The sequence below is a fragment of the Typopeltis vanoorti genome, chromosome 23 (assembly GCF_054136105.1).
Source record: "Typopeltis vanoorti isolate ZY-2024b chromosome 23, IOZ_Tvanoo_1.0, whole genome shotgun sequence".
NCBI classification, from domain to species: Eukaryota; Metazoa; Arthropoda; class Arachnida; order Uropygi; family Thelyphonidae; genus Typopeltis; species Typopeltis vanoorti.
The window spans coordinates 60,671,894-60,687,679 of record NC_143571.1 but is presented as its reverse complement, the minus strand read 5'-3'; the positions used below and the strand labels follow the sequence as shown (position 1 = coordinate 60,687,679).

The 15,786-nt window shown below is 32.9% G+C and overlaps 1 protein-coding gene across 1 annotated transcript in view; it reads left to right on the top strand.

Annotated features, from left to right (window-relative positions):
- Positions 1–15,786, top strand: part of grp (serine/threonine-protein kinase grp) — a 207,825-nt gene that overhangs the window by 156,179 nt on the left and 35,860 nt on the right. Inside the window, exon 10 of the mRNA XM_090412954.1 lies at positions 2,833–2,914. Within this exon, the coding sequence (XP_090269080.1) occupies positions 2,833–2,914 (82 nt within the window). The remainder of the gene's footprint in view (positions 1–2,832; positions 2,915–15,786) is intronic.

Here is a 15,786-nt window from a genome sequence, read left to right as displayed (position 1 = left end):
AGAGAGAAAGCTGAGTATCCAATTATGGAGGTCAGCAGGGAGACCAAAGAATGGCAATTTGTTTAGTAGACCTTGATGTTACACACAATCAAAGGCCTTGGAAATATCAAGGGTGACTACACATGTTTTGCAAACCTTTCCATGCTATGTGTCCAGTGGTGGATGATATAAGCTTTGGTTGTTTAAACCAAACGGTGGTTGTCTGTTTAAAAATAAATATAAAAATAAACTTGGCCTGCTTATTGTAAAATAAAATAAATGCTACTAACTACTTACTGATTAATCATGACTCTTCCCTAATGTACTATAGCTAACAAAAATTTTTCATACATGTCTTTTAAAGTTGATTTACAGTGTGTATTTAATTTAGCTTTGGTCAGTATAGAAGTTGAAAACAAGGATAATTTTGAATTCATTTTAGTTAAATAATAAAATAAGAAATATGAGATGGGAAAAAAACCCTATTTTGTATTGTTTTATTTTCTAGTTTCAGTATAAAACAGATAGTATTAAATACTTTCCATAGCATTGTGCCCAACAGGTGTATTTTGAACTGATAGTTTTAAGCAGCCAATCAGCTCACTAGCAAATAACGAAAGTTAACTTTCATTGCTTGCAGTAATGAGCTTAAAATAGCATTGACTCTATGGTACTCAGGCTAGGACTTTCCTTTAGTTAAGGCATGTCATTTTACTATGATGTTCATTATGGTACATATCTACTGTACTTCTAAGATAATTTTATGTGAATATTAAAATGTCAAGTTAATAATTTTAATTGAGTTTAATTTCACTCAAATGTTAGTTTTTTTTACAAGTTTTTAAGATGCTATCTTAGTGAAGTTAATGTTTTTAAAGTTTTTGAAAGTTTTCTGTTTTTAACCATTTTAAAAACAGAAAAAAAAATGGTAGTCATTATCCTGAATATTCATGTAGTTGTGGCCATTAAAAGGGAGCAGTTATTGTTATCAGTGGTATTAATTTAATCATCGGCATTTCAAGATGATATTTTCATTCTCCTCTCCTAACTTAAAAAAACATGCTTATGGCAGCCTACATCATTCTTTTCTCAAAATTGCTTAATTTACATTCTATCATCTTATAAAATGTTGAAAACATGCTTTCTTCACCATGATTAAGTTGATTTGCTGAGTTGTTGGCAAGTCATAATTTATTCTCCCACATGAATTTCATTTTTAATGAGTGATATTTCTGCCAGTATAGTGAGTTTATGCAGTAAATTTCTGCATGTTGGTTTTTCTTTTTTATTAGTTGAAAATTAATTTGCTTTTTTTTTTTTTTTTTTTGCTACATTTCTTCATTCTTCAAAACAACTTTACTGGAATTGTTTAGAACAACACTTCCCAAACTGTGGGCTGTGGCCCCCCTTGGGGACCGTAGGTTTTATTGAGGGGGCCCCGTGAAATAATGAAAACAAATTGAAAATGTTTTAAGACTAAGTAGATTTTTTTTATCTTATAGAAACGTTTTTATATTTTAATGGGGAAAAAATCGCACATTCATGTGGGCTCACAAACTTTGCTTCCTGCATATATTTCAGCGCTTAATGAATATTAGTAAATATATGGTTATTCCTATACGTGTCATTTCAAAGCAGAGATCTAAGAATTGCAGTTTCAAATATTTCGCCTGATATTGACTTTTTGTGTAGCAGTATTGAAACACGTCCATCACATTAAATTGTTATTAAACTTCCTTTATGTTTTTAATTCTTTCTATATTACTAATTGTTTTACATTTCATGTGCTTGTACTGCAACTGTACAATAACAATATCTATCATATATAAAAATATGAGATAATGTGTCATGTCAAATATGTATGTAAGATGCTAAAAATGTAATATTTGCATTTGATTTTTGCAATATTTGCTGTATATGTTTTGTATTGAATATAAATACAATAAATATAATATGTGTATATTACGATTTTTTTTCGAGGGGGGGCCGTGAAATATTTCACTTTTTCCAAAAGGGCCCTGACATCCAAAAGTTTGGGAAGCACTGGTTTAGAATACAAGCTTTTATAGTGGAAATACCAATGTTCACTTTGATGGGTTTTTTTTAGTTTAAAAAAAAAAAAAAAAAAAAAAACTGGTTGCATATTGGTAAGTCATAAGAAATTCCTTGCCACATTTTTGCTTTTGCATGCCCTGACCTGTAGTTTTTTTTTTTCCCTTGATTGTTTGTGGTTATTGGATGTTTTTCATAGATATTGTTTTAAGATTGCACTTTTTTTTCTTCAAGCATCTCTTAGGCGAGACATTTCTTGTCATCCCTTGATATAGTACATGCTCTGTCTGTAATGATTTTTATAATGCTTCATTTCTGTGAAGGGTAATACTGGGAATATAAATATCAACCAGTGTTGAATATTTTTTTATGTACTGGAAATGTTCAGGAATTTTATGATACAAAATAAATTAAGGACAGAGCATGTGCCATATTAAGTGAAGGTAAATCTTACCTAAGAGATCCTTGTATTAAAACTATAATCTTAAACAATTAGTTTGCTGCAAAAAAAAAGTCTGACTCTGCGAATATCCCAGAAAATGAAATATAGAGCTATCATGCAACAGAAATATATCAGATGATAAAATAGCTATGGTGCTAAAACAGTCACCTTTAAAGTGACACTTGTGTGTAAGGGAGATGGGGAACAAATTTCCCTCAATACAAAGATCATAACAAGCAATCTCATCCACCTGAAGAAGAGAAAAATCCTTTTCTGTGTGGTTATGCTGTTTTATATTAACATTACAAATATCAGTTATTATAGAAGCTAGTCTTCAAGTATTATTTTTTTTTCTGTAGTCATTACAAGATGGGTACCCATAGTTGGTGATTCTACTAGTCAGAAAAGATTGTGTTCCGATCTTTCATCACCTGTGAGTAGGTAAGTATTAGTCAGTTTTCCTCCCCTTATTTAAATGGACGTATCTTACTTGTATGTATCTGTAGTATTTAGATGCACATGACATGCTCTATCTGTTCAGATTAGAGGGGCACAGCATGTTGCTGCATATATCTTAAGTTGTATGCAATCAATTTTTGGAATTAGACTTTCTAGTTCTAGTATTCATTGTAACCATGTTAATGTGTATTTTTAATATTTTGAAGACATTTCTTCATTTTAACTGTGATTTGTGTTCTTAAATATCTCTAAAGTAAACTTTTTAACTTTTGCTTATATGAAACAGAGGGTTTTTTGCTCCTGAAGGGAAAAATAGCCTGCAGGGGCACAAAAGTTGCAGTAGTATACAATATGTGCATTAATGTATAATGCTCATAGTAGATAAAACTTTTTTTTTGATATTTAAAAAAATGTTTTTGAAGTTTTGCTTATCTCTTAATATAAACATTCTATACTTGATATACCATCAAGAATGTGCACTACATCAGTTTTAAACTTTCTTTTCATTGTTAGGCTGCCATCTTTTTTGTTGTTATAATATAAAATATAACAACGAAAAGAAAGTTTAACACTGATGTAGTTGCGCATTCTTGAAGGTATATCAAGTATAGAATCTTTATATTAAGAGATAAGCAAAACATTTAAGGAGCATCCTAGATAAGAACATGTCTTTTGACTGGAACTATTTTTTAATTAAAAATAAAATTTTAATAAAGTAATCATTATTGCCTACCTTTTTTTTTTATTGTGCTTTTAGCAATAACGATCTTTGAAATATGGAGTGGAGATTGCAGATGGTGATGAACACTATATTAGTGATAGGCAAAATAGAAAGGTGGAGATCCATTGAGTTTTAAATTTTAATGCAGATATGAATAAAAAGCTTAAAAATAATAGGATACCATTAAAAGATGAGAATAAATCTGGTAATGAATGTGATATGATTAGTAAATACACTATAAATCTTGCAAAATTTCAAAATGAAGGAAAAAAGATTAAACTAGAATATAAAAACTAAAGGATAAGAAAGGAATGTTAAAGGCCTTGAAAGTAAAACAAAATATTGAAGTCAACTTACAGGTGAAGTAAGGCCATTTTGGAGAAGCTGTCATGTGAATAAACATTTTGTAGCATATGTTATGTAGGCTTTGTCAATGCTGTTAAAGTATTTTGATTGGCTGAAGCAGTTGCCTTTTGGCAATTACACTTGGAGTCAAACAATATCAGATCAGATGCAGAAATTATAAACATGATGCTACAGAATGAATGAGACTATGATGATGATAAAGAACTCGAAGAAAAAAAAAAAGTAAAACATGAAGAGGCAGTTGAAAGTTTTAATATGTGTATAGAATGTGTTAAGCAGAATGATATGCCATTCCACAAAATTTTATTACTAATGCAGCTCTGAGAAGAAGCATTCGAAAAAAGTTGAGCTTCCAAGAAGCAAAAGAAAATCGGTGACTTTTTTTACAAAGAAATAAAAAAAACTTTTTTTGTGTGTTGCATATAAGAAAGCGATTTTTTAAGCAAATTAAGTTACATACCGAACTATACGATTTTATTAAATCAGAATCCTCAACAATACAGGTACATACAAACTAATCTTTTTACTAAAATAAACTTGTGTACTGTATTTTTTTAAGTTTTACATTACACTACAATAGCTTTTTTTCTATCAGTTACTTCATTCATTTACAGAATTAAATCGATGTACCATTAGAATCTGATTATTTTTGTATCAAATAGTAGTTATTGTTTTCTCTTGTGGGGAAATTCGCTAATCCGAATAAGCACGGTTTTTATTAGTTCAGATTAGCGAGATACCACTGTGTGTGTGTGTGTGTATATATATATATAAATAAATTAAGATTTTGTTATAGGAAATATTTATTTTCTCCTGAGGATTGGTGGCTCTTTTTTTTTGGGTGTCAAAATAACCGTTGATTAATTGCTGAAGTTAAGCAGTTTTGTTTTAGATGGGCTATTTCCCAGTTTAAATCTTCATGAACCTGTTGTATATTTATATGCGTTTGATAAATTGAGAACATGATACTGATATATATATTTGGCCCACTTGGAGTCAAACATAGGTTTAACTCCAAGTGAGCCAAAAGTAGGTCAACAAATTATGCTCATTGGGAGTCCAAAAATTTGTGTATAGAATTGTCTTCGAATGTGAACTAATTAGCTGAAATTATTTGTTTAAGTCTAGGATATCAGAAGGGGTTAGTTTTATATGTGAAGAAAGTTTAAATCTATTTTGTAATAGATTGTAGATGATGCCTGATAAGAGATTTGATTATCTCTATGTTAAAGATAACAAAAGGAGCAACATGAACTTGTAAATTCAGAGACAATGTGAAGTACTCCTACTAATTTCTTGTATAGATTTTATCACCCTGTCCCATTTGTTTTTCACTTTTAGTTTCAACTTATGAATTCAGTTTTATTTTATCTATTCTTATCTAATGAACTTTTACCTTTCCTTATTAAGATCTCACTTATCTCTTTAATTTTTATTTCCATCACTAATTATGATTTTTTTAATTGAAATTGACAGTCACTGTGTCAATTTCAATTAAAAAAAAAAAAAAAAGAGAGAGAGAGAGAGAGAGAGAATATACAAAAAGTTTTAAATTACACATCAGTTTCTTAAATTACAATGTTATTCCCAAGTTTGTAATTGTTATGTTAGGGGTAATAAGTCTATTAGAAGTAACAAGAAATTGGTTTAATGCATCACATTCCCTTATCAAACAGCTTTTAGGAATCATTTTCACATTAAAACAAGTCTGCCAGTACATTCATAAAACAAAATAGACTAAGATCCTTAATGTGTGAAACAGAATGACTTTTTTACGAATGAAATAGTGCAAAAAAAAAAAAAAAAAACTACTATTCAAATCGAAACCAAACATTCTAAGAAATAGAATACCATTACAAATCAACTATCACAACAAAAAAAAAAAAAAAAAAAACCCTCTCTCCCATGCAATACCTTTCTAAATAAGAGAACATAACTCAATAGTGAACCTAAGGAAACTTTGTTATTAGAAAGGCCTATTCATTCATCCTTCCCCAAAAGGTCCTCTTGGGAAGAAATTATTACAGAAGCTCAAGCAAAACTAGAAAACTGATCCTAACAAAGATATATTTAAAAAAAATAAACAGTATTTGTTAGTAATAAACTACTAACAAAACCAAATCTTTCCCTTAATTTATGAAATTCAATGTAGTCCTTAAGAAACAACTTGGATATTTTAGTCACAAAGGCTGTAAAAGGAGATATTGTCCTCATTAATAAATCAGATTATAAAGAAACAAAATAAATATCACCTCATACCCTAAACAAAAAGATAGATTTTAACCCCATTCCTAACCTGATGAAGAAAATTTAACTGTTTATGTGAATTAAAAGACAAAAATAAAATTGATTAAATTCACAATTAAAAAAAAAAAAAAAACTCTTGCCAAGAACAAAACACCCACCTACCACCTTTGGGAAAATCGAAATACATGAAGGTTATCCCATATGCCCAATCATATGTTATAAAAACACCACAATATCCTTTTGACAAGTGACTTTTTTGAGAGGAGAATTAAAAATCTAAACTTTCCTCCCCAATATCCTCAAATTGTTCGATGCTATTTCATCATACCATAACATTAATGTTCCCAGAACAATGGACATTGTCTACAATCTATTACAAAATGATTTAAATCTTTCTTCACGTACAAAACTTCTGATATCTTAGACTTACACTAATATTCTCAACTAATTAGTTCAGATTTGAATACAATTTCTACACAGAAATTTACAAACTCCCAATGGGCCTAAATATTAGTCATCCTGCTAACTTAGTTTTGGTCCACTTGGAATCAAACTTATGTGAACAATGTCTGTTGTATTGGGGAAAAACAAAAGTTCTTTGTTTTTCCCATCTAAATTTACAAACATTCCTCAATAACTTCAGTGAGAGATTGCATGTCACCATCTAGCATGAAGACAAAAATAGTTCAGTAAATTTCCTAAGCCTAATTATTCAATTGGAAACTGTATTCATACAAAAAAAAATTTTTAATAAATCTACTAACATGGGAAACTACCTACACTTTGATTCTTACACTGCTAAAATAAATAAATCAGTAGAACTTCCTTAACTTATCAACACATATATATACACACATACATGACATTTCATGAAGATTTAAAAGAGGGGAATTTTGCCCATCTAAAACAACTTTCCTTAACTCATGCTTACCTTCAGCAGTTATCAACTATGCTATTTCTACATCCAAAATAAGAGCTGCCAACCCTAGGAAAGAAGTAAATATTTCCTATAACAAAATCTTAAAATATCCATATATACATACCAGCTATAAATGAGCTCACTCCCTGGAGGTCTTTCTTAATAATAATAGACACATTCAAACATTCTGATTATCAAACTGTTTTCACCTGCAAGTCTGATTGTTAAATCAGCTAAAATTAACAGAATAGAAAACAATCCATGGCATTCTACAGTATGGCAGTGTTTTCATCACTTCTCTCTTCAACCAAACTGCAATCCTGTTAGGTACCATGAGATACTGAACAAATGAGGATGGGCTGGCAATTTGGGATTTAGCCGACAAAATTGTATTCTTACTGGTTTAAACCAAAATATAAAATGATGGTACAACATGACAGAATTTCATGCCAGCTGGGGCATCACCTGGTTAAACAAGGTCCCCATTGTTTTCGCCAGGGCAAACAAACCTCAACTCAACATCAGAGTTCAAGATCAGTACCATCAACATAAGAAATCTGAAATCAGTACTATCAACATAAGAAGTCTGAATGGCAAAGAAATGGAGCTAGCTGAGAACTTGGATAAGTACCAGATCAATATAATAGGGATGACCTAAACAAGAAAAAAACAAAAACTGGTGAGATTTTTCTGAGCAAAAAATACAAAATGTTATTATTTTGTTATTTTAGAAATTTTTTTAAGGCTTTAGAGAAAGTAACTGACACAATGAAAAATGGAAAGTTCATCCTTGTTGGGGATCTAAATAGAGTAGGAAATGATTGTCAGACAAACAAAAATGTATTGGGAAAAATTTTGAGAAAAGAGCAAAGCTAATAATGGCAAATACCTGTTGGATTTCTGCTCAGGACATGGGTTATTACTAACACAATGTTTTAACATAAAAATGTGCATAAATTGACATAGAGAAAAGAGCCAAGGAATAAAAGTCTCATTGACTGTTATTGTTGATAGTGATGTACACCTGTGCAGGACACCAGCAAATTTGAAATTGGAAGCGATCACCATTTAGTCATGAGCAGGATAAAATTGAATTTCATATTAAAAAGAACATTTAAGAAAGTTTCAAAGCAAATAAAAGTTGAGCAGCTCTCAGATGTGAACTGCATGTAGCCTAAAATATACACATTATTTAAGAAAAAATGAAAGAGTTTGAGAACAGGAACCAAACCTTGGAGATTCAGTAGCAAGCCCCGAAACATTGATTCTGCCAGAGAGGCATGTGGTGAGGTTGTCTGGAAGGATAGAAAAATCAGAACTCCATGGTGGACATAGGAAGTTAGAGGCAGAAGTAAATGAAGAAAGCATATCAAAAGTTCCTGGCAAATAAGTCAGCTTGTGCTCTTAGAGAACATAGAGACAAATGTAAGAAAGCTAAACACTTTGTAAAACAAAGTCATGAGAAGATTTTGGTAAGGATATAGAAAATAAATATCAAGACAGTGGCAAGATATTCTGGAGGTTGTTGAAGCTCTGAAATGGAGGTAAAAGGAATTACAGATGATAAAGGTGACATGAAAACTGGAGAAAAAAATATCCTTGAAGTATGGAGTAATACTTCGAAAAATTACTGAATGTAACAAGGTAGCGATAGCACAGTGGTAAAAAATAAAAAACACTGAACAGAGATGCAGTCAGGAAGACATCCTTACTTGAAGTAGAAAATGCATTCAAAGGCCTGAAATGCCGAAAGGTAGCAGGAGCAGGTAATATTAGACGAGAAATGCTCAAGTATGGAGGTATAAGTCTTACAGTGGATGCACTGCACAGTTCAAAAGGCCAGTACTATATATATATATATAAAAAGGGAAATAAAACTGAATGTGAGAATTACAGAGGTGTATCTCTACTGAGTGTTCCTGGTAAGATTTAGCAAGTATACTTGAGAAACGGTTGCAGAGAATTGTGGAAGAAAAGCTTGGTGAAGAACAAGCTGGATTCAGGCCAAATAGAGGCTGTCAGGATCAGATCTTCACTTTATGACAAATAGTTGTTGAGAAATCATGGGAATATAACAAATATTTGTATTTAAGTTTTGTAGATCTGGAAAAAGCATATGACAAGGTGCTAAGAGGAAAGCTGTTCAAAACACTCCTGTTATATGGTGTAAATTGGTCATTATATCAAGCAATATGTAGCCTTTATTTGAGTTCTAAATCAGGAGTTAGAATCGAAGGGGGTACAGGAAGATGGTTTAAAGTACAATCAGGTGTGTGTGTGTGTGTGTGACAAGGATATACATTATCTCCACTGTTATTCATCATCTCTATGGATAACATTATGAAGGAAAGTGGTATTAAATCTGATATCAAAACTGGTGATGTTAACCTTGGCTCTTTACTTTATGTAGATGTTATACTTTTTAATAAATCCAGGACAAGTCTGCAGGATTCCCTGACCAAATAGAATAACTGCTGTTATTCAATTTGGTCATATTAAATAATAAACTTGGTATGAAAATCAGCATTAAAAAGACAATTAAAATGGACAACCATTGAAAATATTAACTGCATTCTGAATCCAGAACCTATAGAACTAGTAATACATTTCAGCTATTTAGACACAATTTTTAGTGAAGATGGCAAATTACATTTGAAAATAGACAGTAGAATTAGCAAGCAGGTAGGATAGGAAGACTTTAATAAATTTATATGGAATAAGAGATTAGTCAAAACACTAAACTAGCTGTATACAAGAGTGTGTTCAAACCAATTTTAACTTGTGGATCTGTGAGCTGGATTAGAAATAAAACCCGATTATAGATATGTCCTGAGAAAGATTAGGGATCTGAACAGGTGGCATCAATGATAGTATCATATTAAAAATGAAGATATTAGGAAAGAACTTTACATTGTAAACATTCAGGAATGTGTTGGTAGAGCTAATCTCATTTGGTATGGCCACTTGAACAGAATGGGAGAGGAGAGATTAGCTAAATGAGTGTTTTTTGCCATGATGACAAGAAAAAGACACACCCAGAGGAAGACCAAGATATAGGTTGATACAGATGCCTTAGAAGACCGAAATAGATCTGGTAATATTGGAATGTTGACAGATAGCAGTGTAATCGTAATTGTTGACATCAAGTTAATGATGTAACTATTCATGTGGTACGATCATAAGATCCTGTACACTCCCCCTCCCCTTAGGGTATATATCAGAAATTTTATGGTGATGATAGAAACAGTTCTTTGATACTAACATACTATAGGTTTATAGCCTTTCATCGGTGAGTGTTACATAAAAATTACACAAAAAATGTTATTGCAATTTAATTTGTATGAAATTTATATATGTGTCTGGCAAAAGTTACAAATTTCCTGAGGATGTAGTTAAGGAATTAATGTAGTGCTTATAGAAACTGTATGCAGAAATATTTCAGTATGGAGTATGTCAACCCCGAACTGTGATGCAGCTTTCAATGTCGTACCATGCTTATCGCCAAGTGATAAACGACTTTTGAGGCAAAACTGGCCCACTCCTCCTTCAGAGCAAGGATAAAGCTGGCTTTTGTTTTCTGAAGGGAATTTAGAGCAGAAATGAGTCTTTCTACTGCATCCCAAACGTGTTCTATGGGGATAAGATCTGGGGAGTGTGCTGACCACTTGATTTAATTGATATCCTCTGTTTCCAGAAGTATCTTCATGCTCGTGTATGATATGGTGTGACATCGTCATCCATAAAAATATTCTTTGCCTACCACACCACAGAACAATCAAATATGATGTTGAAGAACTTTGTTGCAATATCATTCACCAGTCATAGTACCTTTTTCCAGTAGCTTGGTGTGTCCATTAAGCATGCCTCCCCACACCATGACCCCAATGCTGCTGTATCTATCCTTTTCAAGAACATTCTAGCAATGGTAAGGAGTATCGCTTTCCCTCTAGATCAGGTGTCATCTGGAATCAGAGGAAACACTAAAATGACTATTCTGTATAGAGTACACTAACCCATTAGTGACTTGCTCATTTTTATGGTTATAACATTACTGAAAACATGCTCTGCAGTGAACTGTGAATAAAGGGATGCAGACTAACATATAGGCCTACTTGTTGCAGATATCTTGCCACAGTTTGTCGAGATATCCACATATTTGCTTGAATGGAGCCAGCGTGCAAGCTGACCTGCCATGGTACATCAATTAGGTTTTGCTGTTATAACCACCATGTGCAAAAGCCTGGTTATAATGCTATGCCAGATTCCAAACTCTGACAATATCAGTAATTCCGTGACTACTTTCAAGCTTTCCAATAATTCTTCCTTTGTGAAATCATCTAGATATCTTGCAGCTTTATTCCTTCACAAAGGAGCTTTCTTCAAACACAATTTGCCTTTTATCCTGTTCAATTATCATGGGACTCCTTTGTGCATGATTTGAAAATTATGATGGGCATAATTATAAAAATGTGTACCTGATTTCTATGCAAAATCATCAGTTATACAAATTGCCACAAGCTGATTTGTCTGAATTTGTAGTGTTAGAAATAGTATTTTGTTCTTCGGTTTTAAACACTAGCAAAGCTGCATAACTCAGAGGAGACCTCCACATAGCCTTTAAAGAAATGCGGAGAACCGACCAGGGCTTCTGACCTAATGTCCAATCCTCGCCTTCTCGTGGTGCAGCGTGTTGGGTATCTACTTGGATACTGAACGAACAAGGATGGGCTGGCAATTTGGGATTTAGCCGACCAAATTGTATTCTTATTGGCTTAAATCAATATACAAAATGATGGTACAACACGACAAAATTTCATGCCGGCTGGGGCGTCGCCCAGTTAAACGAGCCCCCCCCCCCCGTTGTTTTTGCTAGGGAACCAGGGCGAACAGCAAAAAGTTACCTCCTGGAACAAATCTGAAAGCTAACCCCAACTCAACATCACCAGAGATAAAGATCGGTACTATCAACATAAGAAGTCTGAATGGCAAAGAAATGGAACTAGCTGAAGAATTAGATAAGTACCAAATCAACATAATAGGGGTGACTGAAACTAAAAAGACAAACTGGTGAGATCTTTCTGAGCAATAAATACAAAATGTTATATTCAAGAAATAAAAATCAAGAAAAAGGAGTACCCAGTATTCAACACAAAATACGAGGCTAATCTTCTTGAATGGCAGGCAGTCTCAAGTAGAGTGATGTGGGCTAATATCAGAATGGGGAATTGGACAATGAGACTTATTTGTGCCTATGATCCCACAGAAGGTTCTAATAAGGTAGAGTGGAGGAATTTTTTGATGCTTTAGAAAAAGCAACTAACACAATGAAAAAGGAAAAGTTGGTCCTTGTTGGGGATCTAAATAGCAGAGTAGGAAATGATTATCAGACATGCAAAAATATTTTTGGAAAATTTAGAGAAAAGAGCAAAGCTAATAATAATGGCAAATATCTGTTGGATTTCTGCTCAGGACATGGACTGGTTATTACTAACACCATTTTCCAACATAAAAATGTGCACAAATTCACATGGAGAGAAGAAGCAAGGAATAAGAAAAGTCTCATTGACAATGTTATTGTTAATAGTGATATTTTCTCCCTGGTGCAGGATACCAGAGTGTACAGAGGATTTGAAATTGGAAGTGATCATTATTTAGTCTTGAGCAGGATAAAATTGAATTTCATATTGAAAAGAATCGCATGTAAAAAAGTTTTAAAGCGAATAAAAGTTTAGCAGCTCTCAGATGTGAATTGTAGACTAAAATATACAAAGATTATTGAAGAAAAAATGAAAGAATTTGATAACAGGAATCAAACCTTGGAGATTCAGTGGCAAACTCTGAAGAAAACATTGATTGATTCTACCAAAGAGGCAGGTGGTGAGGTTGTCTGCAAGGATAAAAAAATCAGAACTCCCTGGTGGATAGAAGTTAAAGAGGCAGTGAAGGAAAAGAAGAAAGCATAGCAAAAGTTCCTGGCAAATAAGTTCAGCTTGTGCTCTTTGAGAATACAAAGACAAATGTAAGAAAGCTAAACAGTGTGTAAAACTAGCTAAACAAAAATCATAGGAGGACTTTGGCAAGAACATAGAAAAAAATATCAAGAAGGTGGTAAGATATTCTGCAGGTTGTTTAAGCTTAGAAATGGAAGAAAGAGTGCTGTAAAAGAGTTAGAGATGATAAAGGTTACATGAAAATGGGAGAAAAAGATATCCTTGAAGTATATATAGTAATTACTTTGAAAAATTGCTAAATGAAACAAGCAGTGATAGCAGTGGTAATAAACATTCAACAGGCATACAGTCAGGAATACATATCCATACTTGAAGTAGAAAAAGCCATCAAAGGCTTGAAATGTGGAAAGGCAGCAGGAGTAGATGATATTTGACCAGAAATGGACGAATTCCCGATGATTGGAGTAGAGCTCTAATAGTACCCATATATAAAAAGGGAAATAAAACAATGTGAGAATTACAGAGGTATTTCTCTACTGTGTGTTCCTGGCAAGATCTATGTAAGTATACTTGAAACGGTTGAGAGGAATTGTGGAAGAAAAGCTTGGTGAAGAACAAGCTGGAATCAGGCCAAATAGAGGCTACCATAATCAGATCTTCACTTTATGACAAATAGTTGAGAAAGCATGAGAATATAACAAAGATCTGTATTTAAGTTTTGTCGATCTGGAAAAGGCATATGACAAGGTGCCAAGAGAGAAGCTATTCAATACGCTACAGTTATATGGCATCAATGGGGTATTATATCAAGCAATACTTAGTCTTTATTTGAGTTGTAAGTCAGCAGTTAGAATTGAAGGCAGTACAAGAAGTTGGTTTAATGTTAAATCTGGTGTGATCCAAATATAAGCAAATAAAATTTGCTTGTGAAGTAATTAGGACTGGGCTACTGGTGCCAATGACTGCAAATCAGTTTCCTCAGTATCCTATAATGCAATGCACATATCCTTACAGACACATGTATTATGGGAAGTTATTTTCTGTGCTGTGATGTTCTTCTGTTTTTCAAAATCTGGTTTTGAGATTTTTTGAATTTATTAACATAATAGATTATTTTGGCCTGGACCATTAAATCAGAAGGCATTTCTTTTAAAAAAAAAAAAAAAATATCTGAAAAAGCCATTTTATTTTTGCTATATATATAGCTACTTTTGTATATCTGATCAAGCTTTCTTGCACTTGTTGTGCTAATTTAAGCACACATGCTGACTTACTGACATCATTTTTTTTCTCTCTCTCTCAATATATATATACTGCTCAAAACAATTAGGGGATATTTTGGTTTTCTTGTAAATTTTAAAGTTATAAAAATAATTTACAAATGTAACACATTTATTTTATAATATTCTTAATATACAACAGTGTAGAACACTCAACTGAGTACAAAATCATGTTAAGACTTGTCGAAACATGTCTTAGCCGTATTAGCATGTGGGGGGGGTATAAAAGTGTGGCTTGTTGTGCTCACTTTCACAGTGCATAATTATGACTTCAATTGTAAACTTGTGTCACCTACCACCCACTATTTTGTTAAAAATGGCAGAGCAACATGATATCCCAGAATCCATTGCTTGGAGAGCCATTGGTCGGTTAGAAGCTGAACAAATGCAGCAAGTTGTCACTCAGGCATGTCTTGTATCTCAAAGCGTAATTTCGCAACTTTGGAATCGCTTTCTAGGGACAAATGTTTGAAATTGTCTTCATGCCATAGGTTTATATGCTCAAAGACCAATGATTTGCATTCCACTTACTGCAATTCACAAAAGAGCCCGAAGAATTTGGGCTCATGTACTTTTTAGTGACAAGTCCAGGTTCAGTCTGCAACCAGATAACTGACATATCTTTATGCCGTGAAAGTGGAACAAGAAATAATCCACAGTTTGTTCGTGAAAGATCCCAACATCAAGGTGGGAGTTTGGTATGGACTGGAATAAGCATATGTGGCCATGCTGATCTCTATTTTATCAGAAATGGTTCCTTAACAGCCCAAAGGTATCATGATGAGATTTGCTGCAATTGGCCAAGAATTCATTTTTATGGATGACAATGCTCATCCACACTGTGCAAATTTGGTGCAAGAGTGGTTTGAGGAAGGAGGTATTGAACGAATTGACTGGCTGCCTGTTCACTGGTAATCCAATCGAACATGCCTGGGATGCTTTAGGTAGTCATGTTTCTGCTTGACTGGTGCCACCATGATCACTTGAAGAGCTTGAAATTGCTCTCACAGAAGAGTAGGGAAATATCCCACAAGAACTGTTTGATCATCTTATCTGGTCCATGCAATCAAGATGTACTGCTGTTAATGGAGACCATATACCCTATTAAAAATTATCAAAAGCGTTTTTGGCTATTCTTGTTAATGTTCTTAAAATTATTTCATGCTGAAATGTATAATTTGTCACCTTTGTAATAAAGAATATCTCATCAGTTACACCTATCCATAAGTAAGAAATATTTATTCATGTATAAAGTACCCAATAGTTATAATTATTTGCAGAAATTTATAATTATTCGACAAACTAAAATATCCAATTGTTTTGAGCAGTGAATATATGAGAGAGATTTATATATTTTGAGCCCACTCATG